Here is a 25,999-nt window from a genome sequence, read left to right on the forward strand (position 1 = left end):
CAAGACTCTCTCATGATCACATCAATAATTATCAATATTTACTTATTTTTCATATTTTATTACTTTAAATCACACTCCTTATTCTTCTCTGGTACGGTATAACAATTTTTTAAATTGAAACAAAACATTTTTAGATTTGAATCAGTATAATTATCGATAGAAAAAAATGATGCATGACAATGTCATCAAAAACATTTTACAGCCATGGATAAAAGGTACGTCCTTTATTCTACTGTCCACAAATTTATTTAAGCTTAATACGGAAGTTGCTCAAGTCAAAGCTTCAAGCCACTGGAGTCTAACAGCACATACGTACCGTACTCAAGTATTTCATTTTATCGATTTTTGTCATGCTTCTGACGTCTGACTACATACTGAACTTGAAGGAATGGCTGTAACAGCGAGCGGATCTAACTGATTTTTGACAAGCGCTGATAGCGGCAGACCTTTAAATGCTGTCGTTTTTGTGACGTCATATCCACACATGTGGTCGACTCTAATCAAGATGGCGGAAAACATGGAAGTAAGTAACCCCGATTTGACATTTTCAACGGTTTTGATCCACCAACCCCGTAAAACGGGCACTGGATAGGATTTTGAACACCAACTGTTCTTTTTTTGGGAGGGATAGGGTTTGATCGGTTGTCAGTAGATCCTCAAACCATTGAAACTGGTGTCAATGACATCGGCGTCATCGAGTTCACTTCCCATCACATTCACAAAGCGTGGTCTTTGTTCGGAAACGTACAGCGGGCATGCACATATAAACTAGTGCGAATTGCCAGCCGCCCCATGAAACGACTCTATGAAAAAATGCGATCGAATTGTTAGAATCTCCATGTAATTTTCTCTTTAACACATGTGAAAGGCAATAAGGTGGCGACTGGACGAATTCTAAATTTCAACTCTAAATGATTTTGCTAACACGTGTGTGCGACCGGCTGGTTTCGCGGGCCAGCTGATGCCGAGATCTGTCAGAAATGTAAAATGTTGCTTCTTGAACGATCACGTAATACACAACCACAATATCATGAGATATCTCATCATTTTCGACTATTTCAGGCGAAGAAATTCACTACTGTAATTCTAATTTACCTTCCACTGCACTCCCACCATTTGCCGCTTTCTCAATTGCAATCTCTGTCTTAGATGTAATTATACTCTTTTACGGCTATTGACGCAAGTGGCAGAAAATCCTAGGCTAGGGACAACTGAAGATCAGTGGAGACACCTTAGTTTGCAAGCTAAAATGGTTTTTCAGGGGGCGCTAAATAAAAGTGATGGTATGAGTGAACTCCATAGGTTACTAGCAATTCAAACAACATTTATTTGTATCCACTAATCTTCAGTCTTGCCAAATCCTATTTTGAAAGATCTTGTGAACATCAATATCAGGACATTTCTATACAGTACACACTTATTGCTTGGATGTCAGCAGGCTTTTACCCAGCCGATTCTTTCCCGTACCGACTCACAGATCAGTTTTGTCTAAGTCACAGACAATCATATCACGTATATTCAAGGGACTGCAGATATCTTGTAAAAGTATTTCTACCAAAAAATAGACCTTTGTGAAATTAAGTGAAAGAAAAATCAATCAGACAATGTTTTACTGTACGTAGAATGCACCGTGATAACAGATATTTGGACTCATATTTTGCTATTCATTTCTGATCTTACCCATGTAGGAAGCTCATTTTAAAGCTCTTTGCTTAAAAAAAATTTCAGCAGTTATTTTTTAAATCAAAAATTTTATTTTACCCATAGGGTAAAAACATTTGGCTTACAGTTTGAATTCCAAATATTGGTATTTCTTCTCTACTAGCAAACTTTGCACAGTGACCCGAGATTTTTATTCTTGATTTGGTATAAGAGTGCGATTTAAAAACTCTCAGCAAAAGTATAAGCTTTCACTTTTGAGACGCATAGTACTTCAACCGTATTTTTTTTGCCATTTTTAGATAGCTAAAAGTCATACAAGTGGATAACAGAAATGCAGTATAATTTTCTGCACGTCATTAATTTTTGTATGGTTTCCCTTGTTTTCTTCCCACAAAGTCTGACAGCTCTTTCACAACTTGCCAAATCAAGACAAAGACCTTGGGGTCTTTAAATGACACCATTCTTTGAAGATGCGACTATTCTTGACTGACTCATGAGTCACAGTACTGTCATTGCACTGATTCATAAGCCTAATAGCTGTTCCATTGTTCTACTCTCAGTCAGATCTCCTAATGCGTCAATGCCATGGGGTCTTTTACCACTGCGCTGTTTCTTGTGTCCAAATTATGCATTTGTGCTGCACTACTGGTTTGATCGTTGTATACTAGCAAGGATTCTCACACACATTTCCCTGGAAATGACCAGATTACACAGCAATGGAGCGAGGAAAGATCATAGACAATTCTGAAATTGGTTTAGCCACAGCATCCGTTTCAAACCACATACTACTGCTGCCTGAAAACACCATTGATGCAACTCCGTTGTTTTCAATTAAGTCACAGTGGATCAAAGTGTACCCGGTGTTATTCTGGCAGTGGTTTGCGAATACGTGCAAATAGTTTTGGAAAGACATGCAGTTATATTGCGTGCAGTCTTCAAGTATAAGTGCTTTTACAATACTACATGTACCGTCGGCAATGAGAATCTGATATGAAACTCAGGAAAACTCTGCTTCTAAGATTCATTGGATTTCTACCATATTCAAAAATTAAGTATCAGTAAAACAGGGCCAAGAGTCGCGTGCAGTAAAAAATGTGTAGATTTTCCATGGTTGCATGCATTTTGAGCATGATCAGGTCAAAGTTGAAAGGTCAATATCAGTCTTCACCCCAGTATTTTAAAGATTTGATCCCAGTCTCTCCGTCTATATGTATATGCCTGTTCAAAATTGATACCAACCACTTCAAGGCATGTAGATGTTAACTGAGCTTGTTAACAGTAAAGTGTGCATTTGAAAAAGAAAATGATGTACTGTAGTCTGCTGTACGACAGATTGAAACAACGTACTGCAATGAAAAGGCTATATTCTGTGATTCACCTTGAAAGAATGCAGTCACCAAGATTTTGCTGTCTGTGTCCTTGACAAGTTATCAGTGGAATTCCCAATGCCAAATTCTTCCGCTGCTGTCGTTAGGGATACAGCTACCATGGTTTCTAGGTTTGCAGTGAACCACAAAGTATTCCTTGCAGACTGGTAATGCCATACGCTCTGTAAAATTTGGTGTGGAATGATAATTGCTTTGTGTTCAGAAATGTCAAACATGTAATTTAGAGCTTGAATTGTATGAAATTTTTAGCGGAAAAAAATTCAAACCATGTGAAACTTTTCTCATAAATAATTTGAAGAGAGGCCAACTTAAGAAGTAGTTATTACATGACATCATCCCTGACACTGTCACTGTGTCATTGTCATGGAAATGACAGTGTAACTTAGAAATTACATGTTGTATTGTAAAATACTGCTGATGAATAGACCATTGGATCTTCCATGGAGTTACCTCCATTGGATCTTCAGAGAGGGAAGTCAAAAAGTGGAAAAATGAATACAGAATGATATTGATGTTCAGTGTTTTGTTCCTGTGGTACATTGTATCCCTGAGTTTTACCGGGATTCTCCAGTCATGGTCATCTTGATTCCTGTAACCCTTTCACCCCCTATTTCCCCATCTAGAGGTCCAACTTTACCATAGAACACAATAGGATTGGTTCAAACCACCCTAGTGAAAGGGTTAAATATATCGAAGTAATCATATCAGTTTTGAGCAAGTTCACCAGTACGTCAACCCTGAAGGGTACTAGTAATTTTCAAGACTTGACCAGTAGTTTCTTGCTTCTACGCTACCAACAAACCAGCGGGTGAAAAGTTTTAGCAGGTAACTAAAAAGTTGACAGTAGGCTATGAAACTGAGGATAGGCTGGTGATCTTTCATGACTACTATTGTGTGAGTGCGTAGTACGTTAGCATAACAATGTGTATTTGCATATTCCTCTGTTGTTAAAATATCCTTGTGTTTGGCTATTGAGAGACTGCTAAAAAAAGTGCAGAGTGGCATTCTTCAGAATTGCCATGTAGAGCATCCTGCCTCGACAAAGTTCATGTTGCCCTGCATACTGCTGATGCAGTGTCTGACAATATTCGAGTTCCTGCCGATGGTAGAGAGACTTCGAGTCTGAAAACGGAGACGAGACTCTTCACATCCGTGTGAACCATCTCTGCGTCTCACTCAGTCTGTATTCCCAAACGTGAGGCCATCTTTTGTTGGCTAGACAGAACAGTGCAATAGCGTATTACATTGCAAATATATAACAAAATACATATCTAGACCATACTGTGTTAACTGTGGTAAAAAGCAATATTGCCAGTCACCACTCGCTGTGCATAGCATATACATGTATGTACAGATGGTCTCATGAGCACCTCATCTCACACATGCTGCACTGATGACAGATGCCCTGTTAGTCTAATGTTTAGGGATGTATTTATGTGACTGTTTATGCAAATCCTTTCTGATTCCTCCTCATACATGTATGAATGTTTTGGTACATGCACTGTATACTGAAAACCCACATCGATGAGCGGGGACAAATGTAGCATTTACAGAGAAAGCTTCACATTTTCCAGTGGTTTAGCCAACTATGTGTTGCCATGGTTTTCCTTGGTTTTCACCTTCATTATCTCCTCTTTGATTCAACAGAATAGTCATTGTCATACATTGGTCATTATCGATATCGTCTATAAATAAATTACCTTTTACCACCCTCGATGTCCCTTTTTGTTGTAAAAGACAGGGTTGTCTGTGCAGTGATGAATAGTTGGATTTGAAGCCATTTTGCAGTGTCAAAATATTATCAGTGTCAGATACAGATTACATGAACAGGTTTTACAGCTGTTATCAATGGATATAAACCCCTTGTACAGTTATCTTTTCTGTTGAATGCCTATTGGGTAATCAGATGAAACAATAAACCAAGATTATTAGCAGTAAAGTTTTCCTGTGTGTGGTTTGTTGATTTTTACAGCATAATTTGTGAGCGGAATCAACCATATCTTTACTAATGATTTTATCAAGTTGATTAAGTGTACACACGACTGTCACTTTTGAGAAATGTATATGTGAAATTATAGATTTATTTCATTAGTCTTTCACTGCACATGTACCGGAATGTATGAATAGCTCCAGGTGATTAGATCCCAAAGTATTGTAATGTACGGCGTGCATGCCAGATTGGCTGTAAATTATATTTTCGACTTTTCAATCACAGCTATTTTAGTATTTTTCTGCTTTTTTACCGAGTCATGAATTTTAGCAAATTTTTTGTCTATTGCTGTTAATCTATTCAGTGTCGTTGCCCTGCAATGCTTTGTATTGAACACAAAATAGTCAGTTCAGTAAGAATTATTTCTGACCGGAAAATTGTCCCATCGCACAAAGGCACAATACACAGTTGACCTTTCAAAATGAAGACGCCAGCAGAGATGACAATTCTTGACAGGATAAAGCAATGAAAATATTTGTTGAGGAATTGTGTAGAATGTACAGTAATTAAATAATCTCTTCTCTCCATTCAGTGCAGTGGAATATTGAGCCATAATAATTCTGTTGTGAAATTACATGTAATTGCTCAATCCCAGAGGTAAAATTTGACAATTGCCTGCAATAGAAATCATTATTTTGTTGGAAACAAAAGGAAATCAGTTGTCGGCCACAGCAGTGGATGAGAAATATTGTGAATTTTTTTTAATTTCAATTATCACATTGGTTGCAAATAAAGAACACACATACGACTTAGCTGGAGTTAAAGTGCCTCAAATCACTGCAAATGAATAGATAGCTTTTTAACACAGCAAGGATTAGCATTAGCATTAGTGGAAGCTATGAATCAAATTTTTCTCCCTGGTGGTATAGAAAGAAGCTGTGTAAATGTTTTCAAATGAGGAGTGATAATTACAGGTAACCTGACTATCTCGGTGCATAATTCTCGTTTCCCTTCTCACTGTAAGATAGATACAAGCTGTGAGGAATGTGATGTGCGCGTGTATTCACGATTTGGAAGTAGGCGTAACAAGAATGCCAAGAGTGTATGAAATTCACTTTTGCCCATTTTCATCCCAAAAATTTGCATAATTTTTATTTTTCTCCTACCTAGGACAAGATAGAGCATAATTATTGACTTTTATTAACTCTTTGAGCGCCAAAGTCAATTTTTGTCGCCTTTATAAAATATACCCTGGTCTATTTTTTTTAGATTTTTGATAAAATTTTGCTAAAAAAGTGTAGCTAATGAAATGTGAAATGTAAAAATTATCAAAGAAATTACAGAAAAATTTGTAAAATGTTGCACTGAAATTTTTGCGGGAAAAAGTACAGCTCTCAAAGGGTTAATGAATGGATTATGGTTGTGCACAGGTATTGTATACATATATATAGATGTACGCATGTATGTACACTACAGTCCCCCGCCTTCCATGTGGGCTAGTCCAACCACATCATTATATACAATAGGGTCATTCCAAAGTCTGTCAGTTGAAGGGTATAATCTGATGTGGCAACCATGAAAACATTGCATGTGACTCAAAGGGACATATTGAGCCCCCTCAAGTTCAATGATAATATTCAAGTATGGATTTGCCAAGATGCATATTTATTCATATTGATCTATTTGAATTCACACTGACACTCGGCCTTCTGCATTCCCCTACAGGTTTCTCCAAGCACAGAGATCAAGACAGCGAAAATGAACGGAGAGAGTGAGATCAAGAAAGATTGCAACCAGTCCGGGGACGGTGAACCGCACACGACGATCAAACCTGAAGATATGACGTCCAGGGACTACTACTTTGATTCGTATGCCCACTTTGGCATCCATGAGGTGAGATCTCCGTCACATGCGTATGTAGTTCTCTGAGAAGAGAGAGTACTTTTTAGATATGTAAAATTGTTATTTTAACAAATTTTGACTGATAAAATCTTGTATTGATAGTTCATATATTAATTCATATTTGATAATGCCCTAAACTACTCCATTGAAGAAGCAAGGTTGCTCAAATCGTAAATTGTTAATATTTTCAAAACATCTTTCAACGTATGGTTACATCATGATATCTGATTTTGAGCCTGATATATGAATGATTAAAAAAAATTAATTAATTTCTTTTTAAATCTGTTTGAAATAAACAGTATCATTTATCAAATTTCCTGTTATCTGCTCCCCTGTTTTGAAAATGATTAGGTCAAAATGACCAGCATCAACTCCTTTCGTGAATATTTTATTCCATGAAACCAATATTTCTGTACCATTCTAAAAGTGTCTCTCCTTTCCTATTGTTTCCCCCCAAACCCAGGAAATGTTGAAAGATGAAGTACGTACCCTGACCTATCGCAATGCCATGTACCACAATCGGCATCTGTTCAAGGACAAAGTAGTGTTAGATGTTGGATGTGGCACTGGGATAATGGCCATGTTTGCTGCCAAGGCCGGCGCCAAGAAAGTGTTCGGGGTGAGTCAAATGATTGTTCGTAGAAGAATATGTAAAATATAGGTACATGTATTTGGCAATTTTCATGGCTATGATTACATTCAGTGGATTACGGATACTTGAATAACTATCGTGCAGCATTTTATTGTATGATATAGGAAAATCATCCCCATAAAAGTAAGTATAAATTAATCTCTGGTTACTCTGTTGATATCACAGGAATTAAACTCCCTTGATGATGTAAAAATTTTCGTGCGTCATGCCTTGACGAGAAATTTAAACACGTACTTCAACCATCACACCCCATGTATCAATGAAAACAGATCCAACAAGTCTGTTTCACAATAGGATTTCACCAAAATGTGTTTGTAAAAGGGCTGCAGAATGAAATATGTCTTGAACTTTTATTACAATAACAGCTAGCAATTCACATTTTACAGCAGTGCAATGTGGGATTGCAAACGGAAATGTCGATTGGTCGGCTCTCTTGATATTTGATATCTGCAGCAGATATCACTTCCATGTTACAATGACTTGTACCGGTAATTAGCCCTGTTAATCTCTCTAATTTCTAAAATTGCTTTGATCAATTTACAGTGTGACTCCCGGCTCTTAAACAGTTAGGTTCACCTCCATAATATTTTGTTCAGAATCTATGTGGCTTGACTTGATCACAAGACTTTCGTTTTCAACTTTCTTTTTCAGATTGAATGTTCTAGTATCGTAGAGTTGGCAGACCAGATTGTTAAAGATAATAATTTATCAGATGGTGAGTTCAATATGCAAATGTCTAGTTAATTTTTTGGTTAATTTTAAGCATTTACAGAAAACCATGACAACCTTGGCAGGATTTAGCGATTGACATTTCACCAGCAATATAATGATCTTATCCTGTAATGTAATTGCATTCATGGAAATCTACCCAATTACAATGATGAAGTACCATTGCATAATTTCTTTTTGCTCAAATATCATTAAACTTTCTCTGCCAAGCCTGTCACCTTCCTGCCTGCTTTGTCAGTAGAAACATTATTTGGCCGAAATCTTTTTCCCCCCTACTTACATGTACCATGTGTCACATACAAGAATGTTACACAATGTGTGCAGCTTGGCAGTTTTGAGCCTCATGAAAATCTACTCAACCCTTGAGCACAAAAGTCAATCTTTTGTAACCTTGATAAAATATACCCCAGTCAATTTTTTTCAGATTTTTGACAAAATTTTGCTAAAAACCTGTAGCCAATGAAATGTTTTGTCCATTTGCTCCAAATTATAAAAAAATATAGAAAAATTCATAAAAATTGGCAAAATGTTGCACTGAAATTTTGGTGGGAAAAAATTACAGCACTCAAAGGATTTAATGTTTATAACTTACATGTAACATGCCTGATATTACTAAATTTCACTCACTTGGCAGGATAATGACCCATGAATGCCAGCTTTTGTTTCCACACTAAAAATCAATGCAATTTTCAACCTACTTGTCAGGTTTAGGGTTAAAAGTATGTAACTTCCCTTGTTAACAGTAGTACAGTACTTGTGCCATTAATGGTTGAACGGTTCTTCCATAATTTGCATGTTAATTTTGTTCCACCTGTTGTGTCTCTGCAGTGATAACAATTGTGAAGGGCAAGGTGGAGGAAGTTGAACTGCCAGTGGAGAAAGTTGACATCATCGTCAGCGAGTGGATGGGCTACTGTTTATTTTATGAATCTATGTTAAACACAGTCATCTTTGCCAGGGATAAATGGCTGGTAAGTCAGGAAAAAATCTCCATCTTTTTCTTGAAAATGATGTTAGATATTAGCTGATTACTGTACTTGCTAATAAGTGTAATACCCAATAGTTGATCAAGCTTTATCGTTGTAAGTCGAATATAACACCAACGTTCCAGAAATTTTGTAAATGAGCAGTGCATTTCTATTTCAAGGTTTTAGAATCATGCTTTAGGGTTGTTGACCAGAGAGCGTCCCATCCGCCATCATTGGAAACACATACTTGCATGCTTACTGTTACCAAGTAAAAGTTTAGGCTCTCAGTGTTTTTCCGGGTTTCCCTCATAACAGGATAACAGGGGAATGCCCACCTCTGCTTGAAAGGGGAGGGGGGGGATCTGATGGAGGGGCCATAATGAATTATGCAAATTAGAGTTGTACAAAAATGGGGTAGGCCTTTCTGTCAGGAGAACATGTTTTACTCCGATACCCTTTAGGCTTATTCTCTATGTTTGGAAGGGAGTTTACACTTCAAGAAACACTTGCTGGTTGGACAATACAAGAATTAAAGTCTAAATTGTTTGAAATCAATGCATTGATGGATATTATGTTCAATAAATGGATTACAGCTACTTACATGTAACGTAGGAAGACCAATATCAACATGGGATATGGAGGTGAAATGATTTCAAGGCAGTGTGTGTTCCTGGAGTGTTTACTCTGTAAAGTTGCTTCCACAAGTCTTTCATTGACGAGAGACTTATGAGGAAATAATTACAGAGGGAAAAATCCTCTGCTGATGGCGATGTTTGAGTCAACTTTCGATTGAAGTTTATTCTATTGTGCTTTTGAAAGCTTGCGCCCTGGGGGTGTGATCAATAACACTATCAATTGATCTTCATAACTGTCAATCATCTTGCCACTAGAATTGTTAGTACCTGAAAGGGAAATTCATCTGCTGTGGGACGGCAGCGTCCAAGGCATACATCTACATGTTGTTTCATAAAGCAAACTGCAACATTTCACAATGCTGGGTGTGAAGTTGAACTGAGTATGGATTCATCTGCGGCAAATTTCAAATATTCTGACTTTGTCAGCGGTCCTGTAACTCTACTGCCGAATCTTGAGCAAAGCAGCACCTCACAAAAACTATTCACGGTTTAATTTTACCATTCCTCATTACAATTTCACCGCTGTTTTCAGTGTTGCGGTAACACTTTAGGTCTAAAAAGTTAAAATTGATGTCATGAAATGGAAAAACTAATGTTTTGACATGTTACATTCTGATCATAGGCAGCAGATGGCCTTGTTTTCCCAGACAGAGCTACCTTATATGTGTGTGGCATTGAAGATAGGCAGTACAAAGATGAGAAGATTAACTGTGAGTATGCACTGGAGGAAACAAATACCAATATGTGTAAAACTGGCAATGATTAACTTGAGTAAAGTCTTGTAAACAAACGTGTAATCATTAACTGGAGGAGAGCGCCACAGACAAGTAAATTTTGAATTAGTAACCTGTTTGGTATTGAGGTCACTGTTCTTAGAGCAACTGAAGTAGTGCTCTGTACATTTTACATCCTCACATTGAACAATTTGTAAGATTGACCGCTGCCTGTACCAACAGTTTGTACATTTGCCTATGGCACATACTTCCGTTCGAATAGTTTCTGAATTCATCCATCGATCGAAAGAATGGATAATATATTTTTAGTTACTACATTTAATAGTTTTATGATTGGAATATTGATTAAAAAATGTTATTGATCTGGAAATATAGGTTAGTTTCTGAGCTGAAAAATCATTAATTTCAATTCTTCATGGGTTTGATGGAATTTGTCAATTTTTTTTCGGAAATGTTCAAAAATTAATTTACGGGTAACATGGTCATGTTACATTAAGAACTGTTCAAGACAAATAGAGAATACGTACATATACAGTTTCAACTTTCAATAAAATAAATAACTTTATTTTAATATCTGAGTGTTAATATGGACTGAACAAGTGTAGGAAATTACTGATATTATTTAGATTTATTTAGATATTATAGACTTGTTTTCAATGCAGACTTCATGAACTGATCTTTGCCGTATGTCTGTGTTTATGTAACTTGCTTTAAACACACTCAGACCTACACAATACAAACTGTCAATGTATAAATAGCTTCTACTGAAACTCGTAGAATCCTTTGGACGCCTGGTGAGCACATTACTGCACTGTTAGTCTAAAATGAGTGTCAGGGTGTGAGTGGTTACACTGCCGGGCAGATTCAAACAAACACTGCCTTGACTTCAGCATGACAAGCTGTGTACTGTGCTTGAACATGTCCAATACAAGGCAGATAAACATATGTTGTTTTTTGCAATTTTGTTGAAGCGGAAACAGACCACTGATCACTATGTTTCCATAAAAAGTGAAAAAGTTATACCCCCATTATATAGTATCTTTCAGCATGTGAAATGCATTATTTATTAACCCTTTGAGTGCTGTAATTTTTCCCACCAAAATTTTAGTGCAACATTTTACCAATTGTTATAAATTTTTCTGTAATTTTTTCGATAATTTTGGACCAAATGGACATCACATTGAATTGGCTACAGTTTTTCATCAAAATTTTGGCAAAAATCCGAAAAAACTTTGACATATCGTCAATATGTACTGGCATGCTGTCATTTGACAAAGGCCTCTTTATAACCAGGAAATCAAATCCTCAGTTCTTTTGTTTTGCTTCAAAAGTAAATTTTGATTCCCTGATGGCGATACAGAAACCGGAGAAAGGAAATACATTGATGGTTCAGATTTATTTTTTGCAAGTTAGAAGCACACACATCCATCATATAAAATAAAAAATTTCAGGTGAATTGATATCTTTATAAAATATTACATACTGTAGGTTTTATTTTCAGAAAAAATAAAACAGACTGTCTCTAGGTCTATGGAATTTCCTGAAGTATTGTACACCTCATACTCCAAATAAGAAAAGTTTTCTAATTATTCAATTCTTTCAGCATCCAGGGGAAAATGGCGACATATTGAGCTTGTATTGTTTCTTCGGAAACTTTTTCTCCTCTGACTACACTAAATCTGTTTTTCCTTTCCTATGCAACAGGGTGGGATGGTGTTTACGGGTTTGATATGAGCTGTATACGTAAAGTAGCAATTTCCGAGCCACTGGTTGACGTTGTTGATCCGAAACAAGTCATCACAAACTCGTGTCTTATAAAGGTAAGAATACTTTTTCAACTCAAAAGTGACTTCACACGTATTTGCGTGAGACTGGAGCATTATCAACTCTGTTCATACTGTAGTTGGTATTTCAAAAAAAGGACTTGTTATGTTGGATGAAATTATAAAAAATATTTAACAAACATTACAGCTATAATCCCTTAACCCTTTTCCTGTAAGACAGTATCACTTCCCCATCTGCCAAGTCAGTAAAAAGCAGTATTGAGCCAAAACCATATGTATTTTCACCCACTTGGCTTGGTATGTTATAGCAGCTTTGGTCCATACAAACCATGCAAGCAGTATCCATGTTTTCAAAGACTTTCAAATGTTCAATTTTTTTTTGTTAAAATGTACCGTATGGAGCATGTTTTGCTTCACTCAGTTTAAAGGCCAGGGACTTGATACCCGGGATCAAGTTAATCCCGTTCAACTTTGACATTCACAGGCGGGATCAAATGTTTATGTCTTTGTAAATTACGGTCACGATTAGTGTGCACAGGAGGTTGTAAACAGGCCAATGCGTTGGCATGCAAACAACAGATTATACGTCACTGAATATAACGGCGAGACCAGTACACTGAGCAGACTGAGAAACGTTTCATGAAGCGGCCCGCGATGCTTGTAGCAATAACAGGGGTACTTCAACAGTAATGACAAAGGTACAGCACGACGCCGCTGCAACTGACGGCTTTATTACGTTCCGAATTAGGCCTACCCGGGGCCCGGGCGCGAGCTGCAACTGTACAATCGCTGCAGCTAAACGATAGCGTAGACGTCGTGCCATTGACAAGATACTCTGCTATTACCGATCGTTTCGTCTACAGAATTACTAAAAGCCCTCTCACTAAAAAAAATAATTACGGTTTGAAATCGTTGAATTAATCTGAAATTAAGACCGTGGTGAATTAATCTATAAAAGATTATTAGGGCTAATAGAAATAATAAAATGTAACATCACCGATCATAAGAAACGTGGTGTTGAAGAACATATTTCTTTGAAGAGAAGACTGTAGCGACTATTTTCTGAGTGTAAGTATAATATGACTTTAGCAAACTTGCGAATCAAGCATCTGAAGAGTATCTTCAACACTTTTGGTTTTGTTCTACTCTTGTTATAAAATAAGTCAAATTTCGGGAAAGTATCTGTACATTTTCGATATCTGTGCAGCGCAAATGTGTAAACCGACACAGCATCCATCCATCCTATAGACCATGATCAGTTCGCGAGTGCATAAACCACTTCTCTCTCTCTCTCTCTCTCTCTCTCTCTCTCTCTCTCTCTCTCTCTCTCTCTCTCTCTCTCTCCTAGCCATTTGATGTTTTATTTTGCCGACATTTATTTAACGCTTCACGATCATCGCTCAATGTTAATGTCGATTTCGATTTACGAAGTTTACCGGATAAACTTCGGAACTGGAGACATGTCACGACATGGAGCTAGTTATCACCATCGAAAGTCTGTAAACGTTTCTGCTCCCGAATGGACGTATTTAAATGCACAGGTGACTTCGTGCGTAAAATATTGAATTGCAATATGAATTTCACAATTGAGAAAGTCTATGACTTTCAAACTAGACGTACAAACAACAATAAACATGGCGGATCAATGATATCGACGCATATTTTCCTCGCGACCGCTGGTGAGAGTGACTCGCAGAAATTTTCAAACCTGGTAAGTATGCTGGGTATGTACATGTAAACTAATAACAAAAGTTTAGCATTTTCTGTAAATCGATAAGCCTTTCGAACACGAAAGATTCGGATATCTGAACCTCAACAGTAACTACGCAGCTCGAAAGTTATCCTACGACAGGACAGGAACATTGGTCAAAGCCGGATTTCGCATGGTAGCTATGGAAACACGCTGTTCATTCTTAGAGGGCATGCAATGTACTGCGTACTGCTGATACTCCCATGGTCCGTGAACTGTTGCCGTCCCTACACCGTCAGTCACGTTGCCTAACATTCACAGGATTCAATCACGTGTGTCTTCAAATTTTGATACATGAATTCTACCAATCATCAACCACGGAACACCTAAAAAAATCAATGGTCGCGGGTACGGGTTCAAGGACGTTCACGAAGAGACACCATCATTGTCGCAGAATTGTTTTGACTAGTTTTAGGCGAATATGGGCGATCTGTGAACGGTCGCACATCAAACCGACAAGTGTACGCTTTTAATAGATAAAAATATGATGTCCGAAATTTTTTTTATTCAACTATATACAGAGTCATCGCCTTTGTTATCGCCTAAACATCCCGGGGTTTTTTTTCGGAGAGACTGCAACATGAATATCCCCAATGCATAGAGTACGGCTGTTCATCCAACATATTTATTCACTGTTTCGCAAAACATCTCGTCAGATATGTGCTTCAATTGGCGAACGGACCAAGTTTTGTACGTTGGTTAAAAATAAATGACAATATGTTTGGATATTACATCTGTCATATTAGGACAGAGTATTGAAGATGAAATTACTTTCATCGATCGACAAAGAAGAGAAAGAATGAGTCAGTGAATATCGAATCATAGACGGGAGAATCGAGACAGTCCACTGTCTATAGTTTACTCAATTGTGAACAAAAGTATTTCGATGAATTGACTAATGCAAACAGAGAGGAAATTATATTCAACTTGAAAAAAGTCACCGCTTTTCCTTGACATCGGATTCCATGGCAATGGAGCAACACACGATGTCGTTTAGGTCCTCAAAAATTTTTTAATACGGCAAGACGATAATAATAATACTTTTCACCGTACGACAGCAAAATCTAAAAGAACTTGAATCTGAACTTTACATGACAGTTCGATTGGAAATAGCGGCGTGTCGTGGTACGGCGTCTACGCAAGAACGCGCTATGGCTTGAGTGACATACTAGCGGGCACAGGCGCTCGAGCTGGGTAGTCTGCTAAATAGATCGCTTTTCGGCTCGGTCTATCGATCCCGTAGCCGACATGCCCGCGCTGCAACCTAAATGAGTGTTTAGGTTGCAGTCGTGGACATATCGACTACGGAATCGATAGATCGAGTCGAAAATCGATCTATTTAGCAGACTACCAAGCTACATAGCGCCTGTGCTTGCGGGTCTGCTCTGCGGTCGCTCCATCTAATTACAATGATGTGGCGTATCTAACATGTTGACATCGCAAACGTTTACCGCTTCACACCTGTATCGCGTCCTTTTTTGAGTGACAGCTTGCAGACCTTTGTTACGGCCGCTTGCCACGCTAGTTGAAGACAAAGAGAAATACCTTCATCGATCAAAATCAGCCTTATTTATGCTCAAATCATAAAATTTTATCGACACATTCAATCACTAGACATTCATAGTTAGGTATAGGTGCATGGACGACTAAATTTCTTCGCCTGTGACCATTTTGGCATGGTTTTTACGGAGCGATCAAGCGTGACGCCACCCAAGCAACGCTTTGCATGAACTAACTCCAACGGGGACAGCTAGCTATTTATACCCGGCCCTGCCCTTTAAATGATCTTGACCTGGTGGTGAAATTTGAACTTGGCAATGTAAAAATATAAAGAAAGTCATTGAAATGTGTCAAATTTTGCACTTTTTAGGAATTTCGCTGTTTCACACTATTGATTTCACAGTATGCAGTTGTAAGTTCCAGATGTACATCAGAGATTGTTATTAAATGAAACTAACTCTGCCATGTATTCAAAAAAATTACAGTAACTTTGTATAACGCATGGATCCTCTATGATATAATGGATGTGTACACTAGTTTTCAGATATGTACTGTATGTGTGTTATTTTACCAAGTTAAGTTTTAATTGTTTTCTTTTTGCAGGAAATTGACATGTACACAGTGACGGTTGAAGATTTGTCGTTTTCCGCTCCGTTCCATCTCCAAAGTCGACGTAACGACTACATCCAAGCCCTGGTAGCGTTTTTTAACATTGAATTTACCAAATGTCATAAGAGAACAGGATTTTCAACAGGTTAGTCACGGGGAAGTGGATCTGTGAATTCTGATGAAACATGTTGAGTTGACAATCTGCCCGGTAACTTGACAAAGCTCTGAACTCTTTTTGTCAGTGTAGGAATTTATGAAAAATATGTTTGAGTCATCCATATGCCAGCGTGTATGCAATGTATCTAATGTAATGTACGTATCTGAATTGCCTGGGATTGAGGAAGATTTTCTCGAGTTGGTGTTTTAAGTTGGTGTCAATTTTGCTTTAACTCTTTGAGCACCAAAGTCAATTTTTGTCGCCTATATCAAAATATACACCAGCCAATTTTTTTCTAATTTTTGCTAAAATTTTGATAAAAATCTGAAGCCAATAAAATGTGATGATCATTTTGTCCAAAATTGTCAAAAAACTGACAGAAAAATTCACAAAATTGGTAACACTGTAATTTTGATGGGGAAAAATTGCAGCGCTCAAAGGGTTAAGTACACACTGTGGCTTATATATTTGTTTGTGCAGAATATTGGTAATTGCTTTGTTTCCAGACATGGAAAAACATGGGTCCCAATCTTCATCACCCAAAACATTCATGTTTCCTTAAGGGGCCTCTTCAATTCAATGAAGCAACTTGACCCCTTTAGCATTATGACAATTTGTAAATTGTTCACAAACTTGGCCCAGTTCTTCAGTCTTGCCAAGTTCAGATTCACCGTTTTGCAAACCTTTGTGCCTGTATGTACTTACATGTATGTATGTATGTAGAGTGTCTACAAACAAACGTTCTTTTGCTGTTTTCAATTTTCAGCTCCAGAAGCTCCGTATACTCACTGGAAACAGACTGTGTTCTATTTTGATGATTACTTAACGGTAAAGCGTGGGGAAGAAATCTACGGAGTAATGTCAATGAAACCTAATGTGAAAAATTCAGTAAGTGTTCATTGAATACCCTATTTTGTAACAAAAACTAACCATTTACAAAACGGAGCTCTGAACTTTTGCAATTTACAAGGTAATATGTGTAGGTTATTTATCACAATGAAAACAAATAAAAAAGCATTTTCAACTATCGTTGACAGTAATTTGAAGCTTTAGTTACTGCTAATTTTGGTCATCATTTGTGTTGGTTTCATAATAGTATTAATTATTGCAATTAGTGAAGTTTGAGTTATAAATTGCATTCAATTATATTGTCACTTAAATCATGTGTTCATCTTGTATTGGCTAAAATAACCATGCACGTTTGGTTTGTCAAAAAGTTCAACAAGCATTGTTGTTGGGAAACATTTCAGTCCCGAGTGTTCCTCTCACCACTGTCTGGTCTTTGTACATGTACTCTACATTTCCATCCCATGGTAGGACCACTGGTTAACCCTTCTGCACCCTATATCCCAGTGTAATGGTCCAACTTTGCTATAAAAAGCAATGGAATTTGCCCAAACCATGGTGTTCTAAAGGTTACACCCTGTTGCCCCTGTGTGCAAGTCTAACTTTAAAATGTGCTCACATTTTCGCTATTTGTCTTGCCACCCCTTGTTTTTTCATATGATTTGCTTTTTCCCCCATGTGAAATAGTGTCAGTTTTGTCTTGCACTCTAGTCTCTCTGACTGGTATGATATTATGAGACTCCTTCCCAGTAAATATTCCCAAAATGTCTGCGGTAAAGTGTAGTGTCTACATTTGCAAGCTAGTCAGAGTAAATCAAACACACAGCCAAAACAAGCTGTGCTTACATACGACTCCAACATTCATACTGTACCAAATTGTAATTCATTCCACCATTGGATAATGATACACCCTGGTTGCATGTATGTCTGCGCTCACAAAATCATGTATTCTGATTGCGAATCATTCCTCTGATGCTGAACTTCACATTGCATACAGGTGGTATTAAAAAGTTGGAATGGGAGACAGTTCCACAGGATTTTTGGAACAGGCCAACAAAGTGCATTTCACAAACCACAACAAAAGCACTTGAATATACGTCTAGAAAGTTACAATGAATTGAGTTTACAACCAAATATATCATCCTTGCATAGCAGTTGGAGTCCTTCTCCACACAAATATTACATTCTACCAGATGTTCGACTTTAAAATGCATTAGATTAGACAGTGTGTTTATATATACAGGGTCAAACGGAAACAAACCATAGGTATTTTGCACAAATCTCTATCTTGAAAGGGCCAGTAATGCTAACTTTTAATGATTTTCTGCTATTTTTGTTTTCAATGTCAATCATGATTTCTTGTGTTACTTCCCAAAGGCATAATGATATACACAGTATTCAGCGAGTCAACTCAGCCTGTACATGTGTAAACTGCATTGTTATGATTTATTAGTGAATTCTATCTTAGATTAGAATTCAAATGTAAACAATATTGCAGTGCATTTATGTATGCCTTGTTGACAAGCTCACTAGTTTGTGATTCAACATTCTGTTTGGAGTCAAGTAAGAACCTGCTATTGACATGCAAAATAAAAATAATGACAAAAATCATCAAAAAATTGCATTTCTAGCCTTTCAACTTAAACGCTTGCACCTTCCCTGTCCAAAGTTCACCTCACATCTCTGCTTTCATAAGCTCTCTCTGCTATCTCTTCATCCTCTGTTGTCGTCCTCAGTGGCACCCTCTTTGGGAGTCCAGTGGTAGGAAGGTATGTGACTCCCTAGTTCAGCAAATGAAAAAAACCCGACTCCCTAGTTAAACCAGTAAAATGATGTCACTCCCTAGTTAAGCAGTAAAATTCAACCATGTAACCCCCTAGCTTCTTGCCCGTTAACTCTCATGTGAGGTGTCCTTAGCAAGCATGTGACTCCTTAGCAAAGGCTTGAAAAGTGGATGATGAAGGCATTTGCATCCATTCCGTGAGTAATTTGTGAGGAAAAGCAGTGGCGAATGAAATATCCAAAGACTGTGGAACGTTGTATGCAAGTTTGCATGTTAGCTTTTGGGTCCAGCAGATTTGGACCCCCTAGGCCATTAAAGTATGTTTCTTTGTCTTTCCATTTATAATTCATTGTGCAAGTCCTAAATTTGTATACCCATAGTGATGATGTCTCGTAATCATCTGTAGCACCAGATATTAAACTGAGAAAAAATGCAATATGCAAATGTAATGTGCCTGTATGGTATTGGATGCCTGACAAGCAGCTATGCGTGTTGTGATAGTCCATGTTTGTAATGAGTAAAAGTGTTATTTCCTGGACTCCCTAGTTCACACATGCTAACCTATATAATATCCTGCAGTTAGTAGACAACCTAGCTTAAACATTGCCAAGCTATACATAGGAATTTCTTCCATGCACTGGAATCAAAAACAATGTAATGAAAAAAGTAAAACCAATTCAAAGAGCTCCAACCTCATGTGCTAGACTGTCACTGCTGTTCACCTGTATAAACTGTGCTCCATCCGCGTGGCTGTAAGTAATTGTAATGGCCATCATCAAAGCACTGCAGAGTTCTTTGTAGTGTTTGTTGCTGATGTCCGCAGTCTTTGTACTCTCCCAACCTTTCCCACCCATCTACCCTTCCTTCCTTGTTTCGGAAGTACCCGTACTAATAACTTGTGTAGAATTATTGGAGTTCTTAAAGAGACAGCAAATAAACGCTCAATGATTAATATGTAGATTAGGGAGAAGCTGTATCAGTGGATTGCTCTAAAAGTCATCTTGGTGTACATTTATTCATATATTTTCAAAGTTTTGTGAATGCAACGTGGGAGGGGTTGACTGTATCATAAGAATTAAGAATATTTTATCAGTTAACAAAATGGAATGTTTTGCGGAAAAGTAGTCAACTTAATATTGCTCTTTTTAATCACTGTGTGATTTGCAGCTAGCGTAAGCTAGCTCACAAGCAAAAGCACATGAAATCTGCTAAAAAAAAGTCTTTCAGACTACATCCTTTGTTTATTTACCCATGATGCAGAGCTATTATGCCTACCTACTACCAATCCCATGGTGCATTGCATTCGTGTGTAATGATCAAGCAAATATTGCTATTTCCCTTTTGAGAGGCCGTTCTGCTGTATGAAGATGTGTGTTATGTTCGTGCTGGCTCAAATCTTTTCTCTTTTTTTTTTTCATTCACAGAGAGATCTTGACTTTACAATAGAGCTTGATTTCCAGGGAGAGTTGGGCCAAATGAAGGAGAGCATCAACTACCACATGCGCTAGAAGTTTGCCAGACGCAGTCCCCGGGGAACGTGCATAGGTCATTGACACATAGCAGAAACCCCCCCTCGGCAGACACCCAGAAACCTCACAGCAGATACCCAGCCAATAGGAAGGCACAAACACAGACATTCTCACTGCTCATCTGAATTTTGAAAAAAAACAACTGAAAAAACTTCAAACAGATCTTGACACTCAGTTAACCCTTTCAGCACTTCACTTTAGTACAGCCCTGTTGCTTTTTATGGCAATGCTGGACTTCTGCACTCTGAAATGGGTGTGAAAGGGTTGAAACTCAGTATATATCTCAGCGTGGCCAATAGGAATGTTTACGTCTTTTCAGGGAAAGGGGACAAATTAGGGTAAACTCTGCAGTTTTCTTGCAATGGCTAAAAGCTTTTAAACAGTTTTTCATCTCCATAGATGGTCATGTTTCTATCACAGATATGGTCAATAAGTGACAAGATCAGGATATTTTTATCAGTACTTCCATGCAGCAAATTTAAAAAAAATAAATTTTCATTTTTTCAGTCTCTGTTTTGTCACACAAAGTTACTCTACATTTCGTTTTATTTTATTACTATAAACGAAAATAACCAATTTAGGAGAACAGTGGCAAAACATGAAACTTAAAATATCTATTGAGAATGAAATATGGCTAGTCATCAGAGATAGGTACACGTAATGTGTTCAGCATGGAGCTGTTGTAGATGAACTTTGACCCCTACTACTGACGTTTGTAGTTTAGCTTCTCTTTCCTCCAATTAGAGAATTCATGTCTTTGACTAGGCAGAGTAAGCCACTCCGTTGACCACCATTTTTAAGTAAGCTTTGCACCGTCTACCATTTTGAAATTCTGTATTGTTTGCCCTCTTTTGCAAGTTTCACAAAGCATTCCAAACTAACTACAATCCGTAGTGATAAAATTTTGCCTGTGATGAAATTCAGAACAAGAAGTTAATTTTTGTCTGGCTTATTCATGCCCATATGTTCCTTACTTTTATCAGCGAAAGACCAACCAGCTTTCCATGGCAGTATCGTCTGACTGCAATATAGAATTTAGGCCAGCAACACTTCAGATATATGAAAGTTGTATGGTACCCCTTAATAGATATAATAACAATTCCTAGTACATTGTGTTAGTGTTGACAGGCAGCTGATGAACTTGAAAACAACCGCCCCTTTTTTTACATGGTATAACCTACCTGCCAATGCCAAATACTGGGAACGTTCTATTCAGACAGGAGTATGGGGGTTGTCAAGCTTTGTTTGAACAGAAGGGACAATTTTGTCATTCAGTAGGTCATGTTATAAGTGTATGTTTCTGGTCAGACTTTGGGCATTTTCCTCTACGTTAATAATGTAACAAGATAAAAATTGAAATTTTCTGTCCTTTCTATTGAGTTATTGTCATATTTATAGTTCTCAGTAAGCACAATGACCGGTATTTCTTGAATGTATTTAAAAACGGTTTTCTTCAAATACTTTTTTACCGTAACTTAACCTCAAGTATGCTTCCTATGTTGATAGTGTACACCATTGAATATTTTTCACAACACTTTTAGTAATATTTTTTCTACCCTTAAACTGCCCAGGTATGTGTATACCAACCCAAGTTTTCCCCTCCACTCAACAAAAATTCAGGAATACAGATTTTAAATGTAACAATATGAAGAAATGAAGGACACGCTGAAATCTTTGGGAAATTCCAAATCTTGTTACTATGGATACTGTCATTCTAGATCAGAAGTTCAAGCTGTATTTTGTAATAGTACTGTAATAAAATAACATTTATGTATGAAAAAATGCATAATTTGTGAGTGCAGTCTGATGTGTCATCTCCTCATTCAGTAATATTTAGAGTTTATTTCGAGCCATAAACCACACCCAGCAATGCAGTATGCTTCAAGATTCTGACAAGTTCATGACCTACCAGTATGTGCACAAGCGATAGCCAGTGCATATAAGAGCGAATATATGGAGTGAACTGGTCCAAATCAAGTGGTATACCCGTTGCCGAGATGGTTTATTGCTATTAGGCCAAACAAAAAAATATGTGCTGTTCCGATTACCCGACCCAACCCAATTTTAACCCCCCGACCCTAGACTTTTTAGAGCCTCGTAAACCCGGAAGTAAAAATAACGGTATGAAAAAACGTGAAACGCATGAAATCACGCGAGAACTATGACAAATCGCGCGAATCACGCGAGAACTAATACGTCATTCTTCTAGAAGTGATGCCAGACGCTCATGAAAACTTGCGACATGATGACATTGACACTGACAGTTGTTGCACACCGAACGGTGTCCGGTTTCAAACTGCTGTATCTCAAAAAGTGTTGGGTCTAATTCAATAAAATTATTGATAAAAAAAATTCCAATTCAACTGCTCGTTCTACCATGGGATTTTTTTTGAAAATAAAGAAAAAAATATCGTGTCATTTTAGCGCTCAAAATCCAGCATTATTTTTCGCCATACAGCGCTGCAGCGTGCCGTACTGCGGCACGCACATTTCTCAGGCCACTACTTCCTATGTTAGAATGGAATGGCTCGTTACAGTATGTTGTTCAGTGCCTAAACGGCGTTTTGTGGGTAGGTTTTCGCTAAAATGCAGGGACAATTTTCAGTGATCGGAGTTAGTATACCAAACAGCAACTGTTATATTAAATTTGTGGAAAGTTTGAAGCATTTTCACGGCCGTTTTTTGATGTAATCTTTCATTTACCTTGTTGTTGTCATTTCCGAACCGCGCCATGCACAGCGCGGCCATGCAGGTCAAGTGAAAACCCGGAAGTGTTTTGTGATACTGATAGTGAATCGAGCAAAAGTTTGGTCAATTTTACTTTTTATAGTCATTCTATCATTACAATATAAACCCGTACACCAAAAACTGTGTGTTAAGGTCAGTTCTGAGTAGTTTCAAAATCTGTGCGTTCGGAATTTACCGTGAATTTTGCCGTACGTACGTACTTCGTTGAACAGCCCCAACTGCCAACGCTACAATCAGCTGTTTTCAAACGTTAACCCTGGTACATGTAGTTTTGCGAACATTAAACTGTGTTCATTTTTCATCTGTTGATGTTACACAAAATTTACAAAATGATATTTGACAACAGAAATGAATACTCTTTCAATGATGTACCGGTATGGGAATAAAGTCAGCATGCCATGGTTATTATTATAATAAATGTATGTAAACAACCTTAAACGTAAACTGGGGAAAATGACAGATAGGGGTAGTGCAGGAATCGGGAATTGATAAACAAGACAAGTTGAAAGACGGGCAAATGAGAGAGAAATGAAAAATCTAAGGAAAGGAAAGGAAAAAATCATAACCCTGGCTCTAGATTTCAATGCTAAAGGAAAATTGACTACAACAAGATGACAGCTTTTTAGGGGGGAGTAATATTCTTGTGTAAAAAAGGACAGCTCCGGGGGGATTATTCTGTACTGTGAGTTGATCAGTTGAACAATGACTTATTTTATTCATATTCCTATGATTTTTGGTTTTTTGAATATCAGAATGTCTCAAATGTAACACTTAAGAAATTTTACAGATCTGATTGTTATTACTCAAGTTTAATAGTCCAAAATTTGACAGAGCTAGCTTAAAAACTCTGAAAATTACATTAGTTTGAAAATGGCGAAAAATGGCTTTTTGACTGGTAGTATACACGTAACACGGTGCCTTCCAATTAATTTTCAACTCTGTCTCACAAAATTTTTGGCATTTTCAAGTCTCTGTGTAAAGAAAACAAAAGCTCCTTATACCGTACTCTTACAATATATTGCACAAAAAGTATTTTAAAGCAGATTAGTTAGAGAATTAATGTTATTATACAACTATATTTTTTCATAGGGATACCCACAAAATGACTCTCAGCCATATGTTGAAATTTTTTTACCTTTTGTCAAAAAATCGAGCATATTTTAATTCTAAAAAAATCGTAAGCCTGGAAGTAGACAAGATAGAACCATTATTCAAACGGTTTTTTGAATTCTGAGACAAGATCTTCAAGAAAACATACAATTCAAGTAAGTTTAACCGAGAACAAAAAAGGGCCTGGTATGCCTACTTATAGCAGGCCTCGTCGCAAACAAAATGGTGACTCGCAATGGACATAATGTGTACTCAATTTTGTTTTTGTGCAAATGCGATCATGGTGAAGAAAGGTCGATTTTTGTCTTCTGTTAAACAGAACCGAACATTCGAAGAAATTTTGGAGGAACACCATCCAGGTTTTTCTGAATGTAAAATGTATTCTATTCAAGTTGAATGTGCCAGTTTTGCTGCTGGGGCGTGGTTGTAAGTACAACAGACAAATATACAGGTTGGCGAGGCTACAAACAACTTCAACGTAAAGCATGTGCGTTTTTCTTGCGAGTGACTGCTAAAAGCTGAGGATTTACCTTTAGATAAACAGTTCACTTTCGTGTCAAAGAATTGTTATTCAGCCATATCAATTTCCATGGCAGTCTAATAAACCACACACTTCAATTCTACTGATGAATATTTTATTTTAATATATTGGTATTCAATTTGAGTGCGTTTCATGAGGAAATTGTTCACTGGTAGTTTGTTTGAACGCGTACAAAATGCACATTGAAAAAATAAAAAAAAAATGAAAAAAAAAAAATTTCCCTACCTACCTACCCTATTTTTTAAAACCATGTAATCGGAACAGCACATATTTTTTTGTTTGGCCTTATATCATAATATTTCATTGAAATTCCGGCATGAACCATCAAAAGGGAATTTTTCTCTAGCTGTGAGAGCTCGTGCCTGTTCCAACCATGCTATATTGCAAATGAAGCACAGTTATTTCCAAGTCTTGACCAATTCATTGTAGGATGTGCACCATCAATATACTGGTATGATATAATTGCTCTTTTTAGCTCCGCTGTCAGCGACGCAGAGCTTATCAAATAGGTTGATTTTCCGTCGTCGTCCGTCAACAATTGCCTTCTCCTCTGAAACCGAAAGTCCAATTGCTTTGAAATTTTATATGCAGTTCACTTGGGGTGACCTTACTTAAGTTTGTTCAAATCGTGGTGAAATTTGCATATTTGTATTTTTGGGGCAAATTTTGGTGTTTTGGTAAAAAAATCATCTTCTCTGAAACCGCTTGTCCGATTGTTTTGAAATTTAATATGCAGTATACTTAGGGTGACTCCAGTCAGATTTCTTCAAATCATGGTGAAATTTGCATATTTGTATTTTTAAGGCAATTTTTGTCATTTTTGGTAAAAAAATCTTTAAAAATCGTCTTCTTCAAAACTACCAGTCAGATAGCTTTGATATTTGGTACATATGTCCCTAGGGATGATCTATTTCAGATTTGTTCAAATTGTGCAGAAATATGCAAATTTGCATTTTTAAGGTAATTTTTGCCATTTTTGGTCAAAAAATGTATTTCTCAAAAAGTACTGGTCTAATAGTTTTGAAATTTGGTATACATGTTT

General features: G+C 37.2%; 1 protein-coding gene across 1 annotated transcript; it reads left to right on the plus strand.

Moving 5' to 3' along the window:
• Window positions 1-369: 369 nt before the first annotated feature.
• LOC139135643 (protein arginine N-methyltransferase 1-like) lies at window positions 370-22,347 on the plus strand. The gene is made up of 10 exons (XM_070703150.1): window positions 370-523; window positions 6,706-6,873; window positions 7,346-7,501; window positions 8,186-8,249; window positions 9,092-9,234; window positions 10,489-10,576; window positions 12,305-12,420; window positions 16,238-16,388; window positions 17,167-17,288; window positions 20,454-22,347. The coding sequence occupies exons 1-10, from the start codon at window positions 485-487 to the stop codon at window positions 20,535-20,537; spliced, it is 1,131 nt and encodes a 376-aa protein (XP_070559251.1). The 5' UTR covers window positions 370-484; the 3' UTR covers window positions 20,538-22,347.
• The last annotated feature ends 3,652 nt before the right edge of the window (window positions 22,348-25,999 follow it).

The sequence above is a fragment of the Ptychodera flava genome, chromosome 1 (genome assembly GCF_041260155.1).
Source record: "Ptychodera flava strain L36383 chromosome 1, AS_Pfla_20210202, whole genome shotgun sequence".
Taxonomy (NCBI): Eukaryota; Metazoa; Hemichordata; class Enteropneusta; family Ptychoderidae; genus Ptychodera; species Ptychodera flava.